The 12810-nt window shown below is 47.2% G+C and overlaps 1 protein-coding gene across 1 annotated transcript in view; it reads left to right on the top strand.

Annotated features, from left to right (window-relative positions):
• Positions 1-665: 665 nt before the first annotated feature.
• LMBR1L (limb development membrane protein 1 like) overlaps positions 666-12810 on the top strand; it is a 43765-nt gene continuing 31620 nt past the window's right edge. Inside the window, exon 1 of the mRNA XM_035103905.3 lies at positions 666-1058. Within this exon, the coding sequence (XP_034959796.1) occupies positions 987-1058 (72 nt within the window). The 5' untranslated portion in view covers positions 666-986. The remainder of the gene's footprint in view (positions 1059-12810) is intronic.

The raw sequence follows: 12810 nt of genomic DNA on the forward strand, positions 1-12810 counted from the left end.
TAAATGCTCCCAATTAAATTTAGCAGCTGCGTCTGAGCTCCCAGCAGATTTGGGGTAGAGCATGGTGTGGATAATGCCAAAGGTTGCAGGTTCAATCCCCATATGGGACAGCTACATATTCCTGCATTGCAGGGGGTTGAACTAGATGATCATATATATAATTTTAATTAAATTTTCTATTTTAAAATACTCATTTTACATCCTTAAGATATCAATGACTTCCCTTCTTTTCCTTCCATGGTTCATTTCACGTATCATATATCCCTGCATATTTTACAAAAAACGTACCATTCAGTATTCCGCTATTGCATCCATCAAAACTTGTTTACGCTGTTGAATTTATCTTAAGGCTGCCAGCGTTTTCAGCTGTATACAATTATTTCCCACAGATGATCCTCAGGGTCTATGATCTTCTAACTTTCTCTCGAACTTCAAAAGAGCTCTCCTGTCTCCGCAGGGCTACCAGCAGCAACAAGGGCGCCGCACCCGGGCAGAGAAAGGAAGAGATACCGACCTATAAATTGCCTTATGGACACAGGCGGGGGTGGGCACGGCTACCTGCGGAATAATGGACGCTCCGCTCAGCCTACCAGGTTGAGCCGCGGTCTTCGAAGGAAGCCAATGAAAACGAGCCCTTCTCCAGCCAATCGGCGGGTTTCCGTCGCAGGGGAGCTGGCGTCGTCAGGCTACCTCTTTCTTTTGCTCCAAGAGTGGCGTAGTTGGCTGGCGGGGGCCGTGTCTCTTTAAGAATGGAACGCGGAGCTCCGTGGGCTGCGGCCGAGGATACCGTGTGACGTCGCCGCGCCATTGTGACGTCGAAACGGACCCCCCAAAAAGAGGCGCCTGCGAAGCCGCAGGAGGAAAGCGGACGGAGCTCTCCCTTCTCCATTGTGGCTCCCGCCCTGGGCCGCCTCTGGGATTCCCGCGCGCTGCTTCCCCCGGCTCCCGCGCCAGCCCTTCTCGCCTTCAGCCATGCTGACCAGAGCATGGACTCCGGGGAAGGCGATGTGCTGTCGACGCGGGAGCAGCTCTTCCACGAGCGGGTCCGGGAGTGCCTCGTGAGTAGACGGCCGGCGGTGCGGGGATGTTCCCGGGACGGCAAAGGCGGGGTGGGTGGGGGGGAGTTGGCTTTGGGTCACCGAAGAAGAAGCGACTTGCCAGCCTGCACCCCTGACCAACCGTTCTCGGGTGGCCGCGCGCCCGGAATTTTCCGGACACATAACGGCACGGCCGAATGTCCGGGGAAATCTGGATGCGTGGCGACCGACGTCGGCAATGCCGATTTCCGCTTAAAATAGCTAGAAGACGCCAACAACTTTGGCGTAAGTAAATAGCTCAAGAACTTTTCTGTCTACCGGTTTTCAGTCTTTGAAATATGGGAACCCTAGACCGGGGGGGGGGTCAGCAGCGCTTACTTCCCGTGTAGAGCCGGTTGGGATGGTACCGTAGGCTGCTTGACACACAGGCTGTGAAAGGCGAAGCGGAAAAGCCCACGATTTTCAGGTAGGAGAGAGAGCAACAAGTCCCGTCAGGCCTCCTCTGCGGTGAAACATCTCTCCCACCCAGGGATTGTGCTGTCATAACCTGGTTCCGGTAGTTGAGAAGGCGGGTTGAGAAATTGAGGTCGAGTATGTCACTTGCAGAGTTTTGCTCACTTAGTGAGAATAAGCAGTGAGTCAACTTATTTACGGCAGGTGAGACAACCGGGATCGTCTTTTCCCCCTGTTTGTTTTTAATCTCTGTTTCTCCGAGGACTTCGTGGAGTTCTTAACTTCGCAACCACATACCTAATCTGTAATTTTGCAGTAATTAAAAGCCTAAATTAATGTTGCACAAAGTTGTTCCTTTTGAGTGACTTATTTGTGTGTCCCCCCTCCCATTTATAGAGCTGCCCTCATAACAGGAGTTCGTGGGACAACTGCTGTACAGTATATAGAATCATAGAATTGTGGAGTTGAAAGGGACCGCAAGGGTGATCTAGGCCAACCCCTTGCAATGCAAAAATATTTTGCCCATGCTCTACTGATTGAGTCTGCTGAAGCCCACTTGGTGATCTTGGCCCAGTCACTACCTCTCAGCCTAACCTACCTCACAGGGTTGTTGTGAGGATAAAAAGGAGAAGGGGGGGATGTGTGTATACCACCTTTTGCTGCTCGGAGGAAAGGTGGGATATAAATATAACAATGGCTAATATAATTAAATACTGACCTGAGCTGACCAAGGCAGCCCAGTGAGCTTCACAACCGAGTGGATATTGGAGCCCCATTCTTCTTGCCCAGGTGCCTAATAGTATTTCTCTGGAACCATTGGTGTACATTGTACTTTTCTGGTGAGCAAAAGCAGGCTGGCCTCTGCTTTGAGAAGCCTAGAGTCTGCTGACTGCTTTGTTTTTGCATTCTCCAACAGCATGTTTGGCACGGGTGAGTTCTGTGGTCTAGGGTGTATGTGTGTGCCTAGACAGCTGAAATAAGAAGCATTCATGGCTGTGTTTTGTCCTGACCAAGAGAAATGTCGTGTCATGGACTGGCTGAGTCAGGACCTGGCAGGCCAGACCATCTGTAATGTTCAAATACTTATTCCAAGCTGGTTCATGAAAGCAGAAGGTTGCATGTTTGTGTTAATTTCTGGAGGATTTATGTGTGCGCGCACTTGATTTGCCCTTGGTGATACTGCAGGTGGTCTAGTGCAGGAATAAGGAAACTATGATCTTTCAGATTTTGCTGGATTCCCATTCCAATCAGCCCTATAGCCAGCATATCCAAAGGTCAAAGGACGATGGGAGCTGTAGTTCCATAAAATGAAACGCTGCTGTTTCTCTATTTCTGGGCTAGAGGCTTCAAAATTATATTAAGTGCTTGTGCCTCCATTTTCAAACAGCATCTTCTCTGACTGGGTAACCTTGAGGCACCTTAGTCCCACCTTCAAGCATTTCTGGAAATTGGAATAACCGTGGCTTGCTTCATAATAGAGTATGTGACAGCAAACATCTTGCCTATGTTTTCTTTCGGTGAGCTGGTCGCTTGGCCTTTGTGCAAATAAAGTTGGCATTTCCAGATCGCAGCCTGGGTACTTCTCACTGTACTTTTAAAAAACAGGTTTGGGAGAGAGAGAGAGGAGAAACTGTCCTTACATAATATCCCAATTTAGATGCCAATTTAAAGGTGTGTGGGAGAAACTCTAGCGTGTGACCTGGCCAGGATGCCAACCTTTAAGAAATGCATGCAGATGGCTATCTGTGTCTGTGAAGGACTGGCATACATGTCCCTATTTTGCTGTTAAGGTGTATGTTTGGGAGGCAAACGTTGCTTAGCCAAACAAGCCTCAAAGGTGTTCATAACTGTTCACAGCCATACTGACACTTGCTTTCGGGAGCTTTCCCTTTTCTATGATCTGTACATTTGAATGAGCGTTTGTTGTCTTGGTGTATTTCTGAAGTTCAGAAGATCAGGACCTGAATGAAAGACCATTTGGGAACGCCATGCACACTGCTCTCTCTGTGTCTAGAAGGAAGGGCAAGATACAGCTGTAAAAAACCCCCACTGTGGCACATTATAAAGTTCCCTTATATTGGCAGGTTTTTGTTATCTGAAACATTAGTTTTGTGGCAGTGTTAGATACTTAGATATCTGTATATAGAAGCTAGGTGCCAAATGACTCCTTAAACCAGGGCTACAGTCTTCAAAACAGAATGCCTAGTTGCCATTTTTGGGCCAGACAGCTCAGAAGTCGTATTTCTCAATTCTGAAATTCATTCTGATTGTGCAGATAAAATATAACGGATAGAATTCTGCTTGTGCGTGAAAATGGTCAAGATCCAAGGATCCCCAGGCATGCACCTCCAGATGTTGGAGACTCAGGCACCATCCTGGTGCCAGGGCACTTACACTTGGTTGTGAGTGGTCGAAATGCAGGTGCAAAATGCGCCTGGTGAATTTCAAACACTATTTTGTGGGGATATGAAAGCTGATGCCACAACAAAATGTAATGGGGATTTAGCCTGGTTTGTCCTTTTTGGGGGTGGGTGGGAGGAGAGATACTTCTGATTAAAGGTGTGAGTTTTTTGTTTGTATTTTTTTAACAACAACAACAACAACACTTGTCCTTTTGGGGTTTGCCAAAATCCACATATGTGGATCTCTATTCCTGGAAGACAGGTGGGATTATGTCAGTCAAAGGACAAAGTCCATCGCAATATTGGGAAACTTGCATACAGCAAAAAGTATTCCGTGGAATCTCCCACATTTATCCTTGGTGGAGACAACTAAGCTTCGCCTAAGTCTGGTTGCCTTAATACAAGAAGAGCCGTTTTGGATCCGGCCAAAGGCCCATCTAGTCCCAGCTGATTTGACAGTGGAATGGTCTCCCTTGGGAGGTTGCAGGCTCTCCTTCCTTGGAGATTTTAAAGCAGAGGTTGGATGTTTTAGCTGAGATTACAGAGGGTTGGGCTAGATGACCCTAGGGGTCCCTTCCAGCTCTACAATTCTATGACTCTACGAGTGATTAACCAGTTGCCTACGGGAAGCCCAGAAGCAGGACTCGAGTGCTGTCCCCATTTGTGATCCCCGGCAACAGAAATAATAATAATAATATATTTATACCCTGCCCATCTGGGCAGCTCCCAACAGAATATTAAACAGAATAAAACATCAAACATTAAAAACTTTCCTAAACAGGGCTGCCTGTAATGCCTCCAACAGTGGAGGGGGAAGCTAGCCACCTTATAGCCCCTGAGAGCATTATTCTCCATTTGAATTCATCCAGTTCATTTTTAAAGTTGGTGCCCATCACTACATTTTGTAGAAACAAATCCCATTGTTTACCTATGCACTGTGAAGAGTAGTTCCTTTGGTCTGTTCTTAATCTACCAGCGTTCAGCAGCATTGGATGCCCTGAGAAAGGGAGAAAAGCACCTCTCTGCTCACTTTCCCCATTCTATATCTAATCTTGCACACCTCTTACGATGCCTTCCCCCCCTTTACTTGGAAGCTGCCAGTCTTGCAAGCCTTCCTCATAGGAGACTTGCACAAACTCCTTCAACTTGTGGATTTTCCCTTTCCCAAATCTTTTCCAGGAGAAGCTTCCCTAAAGCTATGGGGTGGGGGTGGGGAGTAGCCTGTGTTAGACCTCCATGAGATATTCTCCTGGACTCCCTCTCTCCCTCTCTCCCTCTCCCCCTCCCTCCCTCCCTCCCTCCCTCTCTCATTAAAAATATATTTATTTGGCTTTTGCTATAAGAAAAAACTGCTCCTTTTCCCTTATGGGGTACCCGTCTAGAGTCCTTATGTAGGTTCCCTATCGGTAGGAGAAAATAACAAACCAGAGAATATTGAGAAGCAAAGCAGCTAGTAAGCCTGATCTTTATTAAACTGTTGCAACAGGGTGCTCACCCACAGGAGGGAGGAGGAACCCAGAACATTGGTGTGCAAGCTCTTATATAGACTTTTGACATTGCCCACCCTGTAGCTCAAGACCCCCCCCCCCAAAAAAATCATACATACATCACAGAAAGAGGTGGTCCCCAGCAGAAATTTGAGTGTGTTGCTTCTCTCCCGTCTGCCAAGATATCTGATAATGCCTTATCTTGATTGCCTTTTCTGGGTAGCATGGCCATGAATGGTAGATGGTAAATACTTAGTTCCTGAATCTCTTACCCATATTGATAGTGTGCTCAGCTCAACAGATACTTGCCAGACAGTATTTGCAGGGAGGTGTAAGCCCCTACAGTCCAAAGACAATTGGAAAGCTTTTCCCATTTCCTTCCTCCTTGCAGAGAAATATTTGAGGTCAATTTGGGAGAGTCAAAATGGCTTCAGGATTGCTCTCCTGTATTATTTCAGACACGTGGTTTATATACTTATGTATGGGTTTGCCTTGTACATTTATGAACATTTATTTTATATATATATGTTATGAAAAAATGTACCCCAAAATGCGTTGCCTTTTAAGAAGGACAGACGTGGGTCAGAAGCTCCAAAATTTGCACTAAGTTCAGCTCCGCCGGGAAAATGACAGAGACCACACGATGCTGTCAGGAAAAACAAACTGATCCCTTTATTGCAGAATGCAAAGCTACAGCTGTAGGGTCCCTGCCTCTGGAAAGAAGGAAGGAGCCCCGGGAAATGGTAAAGTCCCCTTATATACCCTCCTGTCCCTGCATGGAAATCTCTGGACTGGGAGGGAGGGGGAGACAAGGGCGACGGGTGGGGGATCGGATTAGCTGGGTGCGGAGATGACTTTTCCTTTCAGATGGGGAGATGTCAATCGCTCTTCCCCTGTCGTTGATGGCATTTCCCTTTGTTTGGCAGGAGGGGCAATCAGTCGAGATGGGTGCAGAGGTGGGGCAGTTCCTGGCAATTTCCGTGGGGTGGAAGTCCACCCGGCAGGTGTTTTCCTCCAGGCCATGGAAGGGTGGGCTACGTTGAGGATGGCAATTTATTTGAATAAAGTTGTTCCAGCTAATCCCTCTATTGTCCATGTGTCCTTGAATGGGTATAGGGTGGTAGTAGGGCAAGGTTCAGGTGGGTTGGGATCATACAGGGTTCATACAGAAAATATACCTGGAAAACATACCTAATACAGGGATTTCTAATTAAGAGGTAGCAGTCCTGACATATACAGTTCTAAGATATAAAACAGCAATTCTAATACAGAGGCAGCGGATAGAGATTTCATGGTAAGAGAACATGGTATAATAGGCTGTATTATTAACTTGAGTAGAAAAGTGTCACTTTGGATTTGGGCGGTTTCCCCCCCCCCTTCTTCTGGAAACATTGTTTTGTTCTGGGCGGAGGGGAGGTGGAGAGGGGAAATGTGTGAGTTTATGCTAACTGTTGTGCATATGCAGATCCTTAAGCCTTCCTTCAGGCAGGGTCCCGTCCTAGCGGGAGGGGTGGGGAGACAGGGAAGATGGCATTGAACAGGATTCTGGGTATTGCAGCTGTCAAATTCTGTCACCCCTCTCTGTTCATTAATAATGGTGTCCTGCAACCCCCCCCCCCCAATATGAATTTATAACATATATAAGACCTTAGAATTCCTACAACAGCTTTCAAATTAAATTTTTTACAATCACAAATACACAACATAAAGACAAGATTCCAAAGAATCCCCTGGACTTCCCTCCTCTCCTTTGTGGGTCCTATTATTAACCCTTTCCTCCTGCATCTTTTATAATGTAGTGGAACCTCGGTTCCAGAACACCGAAAAGTAAATGCTTCTGTTTTCAAACGTTTTTCCGTACCCGAATGTCCAACGCGGCTTCTGCTGAGTGCAAGAAGCTCTTGCAACCAATGGGAATCCGCACCTCAGTTTTCAAACATTTCGGAAGCCAAGCGGGCTTCCGGAACGGATTTTGTTTGAGGACCGAGGTACCACTGTAATCCAAATATTTTACACCTCCATTATATCCAACATTCACCGTTAAACTACAAGTGTTATTCAAATCCTACTAATGATTTTAACTGTTTACAATGGTCTTTAAGGTAATGGCCCTTCTCTCTCTTTGTCCCCCGCCCTTCCCCAGATTTAAGTGGAGACTGCTGTGTCACACAGGGACTTCTGAGGTGAAGCTTCTTGAATGCTTGCTAAGGGTTCCATTTTGGCACCTGATGCACAAGCAGCTCAGTTTCAGAGTGCTGGGTGGGATGTTGTTTTTTCCCTGGATGGCAGCATCAGCAAGAGTTGCATCTCTATTTGTGGCCCTGTCTCTGCCCAGAGACAGCTCCGCATGCAGCTTATCCGTGATATGAGGAGGTTGGCAAGCCGAGAGATTCCTGGCATCCCTCTCTCTCTCTGGTGCAGCGAGTTCAGCCTTCCCAACGTGGCTTTGTGTGCTAAAGGTTAGTCCGAAGTCCCATCTGCGGACTCCGGAGCGTTAGCAGGGATTTGGAGTTCTGTAACGGCTTCAGTAATCTGCTTAGCAGGGATAATGCTGGGGAGTTGCGTAAGACGAGTGTATCTCTCTAGAGGGCCATGTTGGCAGGAAAAGTGATGTAAAATGTAAACTCGGTTCATAAAAGTATAGTTGTACCTTGGCTCCCGAACGCCTTGGGAGTCAAACATTTTGGCTCCCGAACGATCGAAAACTGGAAGTGTGTGTTCCGGGTTTTTTAATGTTCTTTTAGAAGCTGACCGTCCGATGGGGCTTCCACGGCTTCCTATTGGCTGCAGGAGCTTCCTGCAGCCAATCAGAAGCCGCACTTTGGAAGTCGAACATTTCGGAAGTCGAACAGACTTCCGGAACGGATTCTGTTCAGCTTCCAAGGTACGACTGTACTACCGAAAGAATACTTTATGTACTATTGGTGGGAACTTCCTCTAATTTCTACTCATAGAGTAGACCCGTTTAAATTGATGTACATCACAATGTTAGGTACCTTAATTGTCATGGGTCTACTCCAAGTAAAAGTTAGTTGAATGTTATCTTTTCTCTGCTCTGCTCTCCCTAGGTTAACAAAAAATAGGGGAGACATAACATTGTGAAACCTTCCCCCAACCTTTTGATGAGCAAGAAGTGTGCGCGGCTTTTTTCCTACAGGCCTGATTAATCTTTTCAATAGCAGCTTCCAGTTTCAGAAGCAGATGGAACCTTTTGTAAGAACAGCGAAGAGTAATTTTTTTAATGGACCGTGGAATTTGGTGTTTGTGCAAGGCAGCCTCCAACATTGATTTTAAATGATGGATTTTGACAGCAGATTCCAGTAAGCCTTTTAACAAGCAAAACCCAGAAACCTCTGGGTTAGGACAGTCAGTTCAAGGGTGTTCCAAGCATTTTATAGCTGCTATAATCCTGTTTCATAGGCTCCATTCTTCCAATTTTCAATCTGTTGCTTACCCAGCAGAGCTCTAAGAAACGATCCATTCTCTAGAGGGCTCAAGCTAATGTACCACTGGGATGTCTTTCAGTATAGCAGTACCTTGTTTAAAGAACAGCTTAGTTTGTGAACAACTTGGATTAAGAACGCTGCAAACCCAGAAGTCGGTGTTCTGGTTTGTGAACTTTGCCTTGGAATAAGAACATGTTTCACTTCCTGTTGAGTGTGTTCCATTTGTAAATTGAGTCCCCTGCTGCTATGGGAAAGCACACCTTGGTTTAAGAATGCTTTGGTTTAAGAAACTAAGACCCGCTGGCTGGATCAGGCCCAATTGCCTTCAGGATCCGGCCCGCAGACTGTCCGTGGATTGGCGTGGGGATTCTGTTCGTTCGGGCTGTGCCATTTCCCCCGCCTCTCCCTCACACACACCACGGTAGCACCTCCTCCTTCCCCCCCTCCTCCTGGCTTCTCCCCGCCCTGCCTAGAGGAGGAAGGGGGCTGGGCTGAGCTGGCTGAGTGCCATTTTAAGCAGCCCCTCCCCGGAGCCAGCCCTTTTGCGCCGCTCATCTTCCCTCTGCTGCCACCGCCCTGGTGCTTCTGTGGGCCAGAGAGCGGAGCGGACGAGCTCGCTCTGTCCACTCAAGAGAAGCGGTGGCGGCGGCAGCCCCAGGGAAGGTAAGCACAGTGGCTGGGGCTGGGGGCTGGGGGTGGGGAGGAGAACTACTTGCCCCCCTCGCCTCTTCTTCCAGCTTCCCACCCTCACCCCGGGGCCGCTTCTCTGGCCCGCCACAAGGTCTGAGGGACAGTGGACTGGATCGCGGCGGGAAAAAAATTGCCGACCCCTGCTCTAGGCCTTGCTGCGCTCTGAGGTTAACCTTTGTGGGCTTGTTGCTGCAAAGCACATTTCTCCCCCAGCCAAAATAGATCAGCATTTGCAGTCATCAATGCTGGGCACCTGGGCTCATTGATATTATTAAAATGGTCTGTGCTATAGGCATGGCCTGCCTTGTAGCTGTCTGTGTTGAGATCCCCAGCATAGTTGGTTTTGCACTTTGCAACGGGCCTTTTGAGAGTAAAAGCAGTTTGTGGCTTGCAGAAAAGCTGACTTGGCAAATGCTCTGGCCACCGCCGCCGCTCCCAAATAAATGCTGCACATGGAGTCCTTCTGCCGGAATAGTTGGATGTGGCAGCCGACTTGAAGGACGGGCAAATGGGCGGGCTATGCACTTCATTCCCCAACTTGGCAGTCTTTGTGGGGAAATGGAACCGATAACAGGAAAACACACTTCCTGTTAAATACCATATTCATCCAGAGCTTCAAAAGCCCAAAGTGTTATTCTTTTGTTATTCCTATCAAGAACAGCCTTGATCGCTTTTCTTCCTAGTGTTGAATTCTTCACGATGCCTCTTTGCCCAAGCACTCATATCCTCTACCCTTGCTTGAGTCACCGGTGTGCGTTCTGCTCTACTTATTGAGAGAAGCCGATAACCTGCTGCTTTCTTGGTTTGAAATGTAATGTCATTGGATGCCTCAGTCTCAAACAGGGCTGTGTGCAATCTACAATGCCACAATGGCACCATGTTTGTTAATGGCGACAATTTGTTTCTGGATTGCAGAGATCGGCATCGTAAACCATATCTGCTCTTAATTTTAATCTCTCTCTTGTTGAAAGCAAGCTTCTAACTAGACTCTGTTGCTGTAGAAGCTGGTTTAGAAAATGCCTGATAGTCTTGGAAAGCAAGTGGGGTGCTGAGCTGGAGTCATGCATGTGCATTTTGCCTTTTAGTGCTTCTATGAAGACAGACCTTTTTCCTGATGATCAAGGTGCATTTTGCAGAGACAAAAGAACTTTTGAGATCAGCATGGTCTTCCCAAATACCTCCGATTATAAAGCATTCACATTTCCCCCCTTTCCTTCCAGCTTTCAAGCATCTGGAAGAGTAATTCTGCATTAAAAAAAGGTAAAGGTAAAGGACCCCGACAGTTCAGTCACGAACAACTCTGGGGTTGCGGCGCTCATCTCGCTTTACTGGCCGAGGGAGCCGACGTTTGTCCGCAGACAGTTTTTCCTGGTCATGTGGCCAGCATGATGACTAAGTCGCTTCTGGCGAAACCAGAGCAGCGCACGGAAACGCCGTTTACCTTCCCACCACAGCAGTACCTATTTATCTACTTGCACTTTGATGTGCTTTCAAACTGCTAGGTGGGCAGGAGCTGGGACCGAGCAACAGGAGCTCACCCCGTCGTGGGGATTTGAACCACCGACCTTCCGATTCGGCAAGCCTTAGGCTCAGTGGTTTAGACCACAGCGCCACCCGCGTCCCAGTTCTGCGTTTAGCTTTGTGCAAATACCAACTGAAGCAATAGTCTCCATTTGAGGGAGGGCACAGGTATTTGGGTATCACTTGAGAATCCGGGAGAGGCAGTTGGTTGCTAAGACCTGTTTTTCCCTCCCACACTCAGATTCTGAACAGTTGTCCTTTTTTTATATTCACTGCTCCCTCCACCCATCCACAACAGGCCAAATCTCCTGAGCCAAACTCCTTGCTTCAGCAGAGACAGCGTGGAACTCCAAACCTGAACTTTAAGCTTCTGATTACTTGCTTGTTCTTGCGTCAGGGAGCATCTTACTGCATACAAATATGCAGAGCAATAAAAAAAAAATTTTGCATGCCAAGATAATCTCTAGTGGTTCTGAAAGAAGTTCAGAAATCTCATGCCAGAGGTCGATGCTGATAGGCATGCTTATTGGAAGGTTTAGTGTTCCACTCATAGCAGGTTCCTGGCTGGCTTGGACTCTTGTCTGTGTGTATATGTGTAAGCAATGCTGGCTGGCCAGCTGGCCTTTGGTTGCCCTACCAAATCAAGTCTTCCAGGTGCTTCTTGTCTTCCTTCCAAGTCAGCTCCACCTAAGCAATTCAGCAGGTAAACGAACCCTCTAATAGGATAATGTAACTAGGGCTACCCAACATCCAGAATTTCCCAGAAGCACCTGTGATTCATCCTTTGGAAACAGCATCTGAGTGAAATGTCCAAAAATCAGGAAAAATGTCCGGGAAAACCCAGGTGTATGGCAACTTGGGTTGCCGGCAAAATGTCGTAAATGTAGATTTCTTGGCAAATTTCCTTAATAGGTCAAAACCTCCCCCCCCCCAAAAAAAGCTCAACAATTGTATCTGGATTTCCACTTTTTGAAATATGGCAACCCTAATAATGTACAGTAGAGATCCTTTTATTATCTAGACACTGGTCTGTGTCTTGTGCCCAACCTCTCCCTCAAACACAGGAGGAGAAATCGGGGGCTCTCCAGATTTTTGTTTTTCTCAACTACAGTTCCCATCATCCTTTACCATTGGCCATGGCAACTGGAGCTGATGGGAATTGGAGTCTGAGAAGCTTTGGGGAGCCACAAAGTTCCCCCACCCCTGTGGGCAGGCTCTTCAGTAGTTATTGGCTAGCACGTTGCATGCAATATTTTTAAAGGGGGGAGGGAGTGTTGCATTAAAACATTATAAATTGTGCATCTCCAGAAAGTTTTTGCAACGATTTCCCCCCGTAGGAGTGAAACGGTGTGTAGGTGAACATTTTATCACAGTTTCATCTTGCCTTCAGTTGGGGTAGGGCTGTGGGGTAGGCCGTACAATGTTCTTGTGTGTTCCCAGTCTTTGCATTCGGAAACGTTAAAACTTCAGGGCATCTTTTAGAAGATTCTAAACAAAACCACTCCAACCTGTCCTGCTGCATAGCTTTCTGGTGTGCCAGTTCCCAGGCAGGACAGTCCACCCCCTTCAAAGCTCAAGGATGCCCTTTTCGTATGAGTTGACTGTTTGGCACTTCCTTTTAAAAGCATAAGCCCCGGGACAGACCAAATTCATAAACACAACGTCCTGGTCTCTGCAAACACTTCCCACCCACCCAAGCTTTCATTGTCCAAATGTTTCCAAGCTCCTGAAACAATGAGGGCTAGAATCATGGCTTTTATGTTTTCTTTTTTAT

The sequence above is a fragment of the Zootoca vivipara genome, chromosome 2 (genome assembly GCF_965207765.1).
Source record: "Zootoca vivipara chromosome 2, rZooViv2.hap1.1, whole genome shotgun sequence".
Classification (NCBI taxonomy): domain Eukaryota; kingdom Metazoa; phylum Chordata; class Lepidosauria; order Squamata; family Lacertidae; genus Zootoca; species Zootoca vivipara.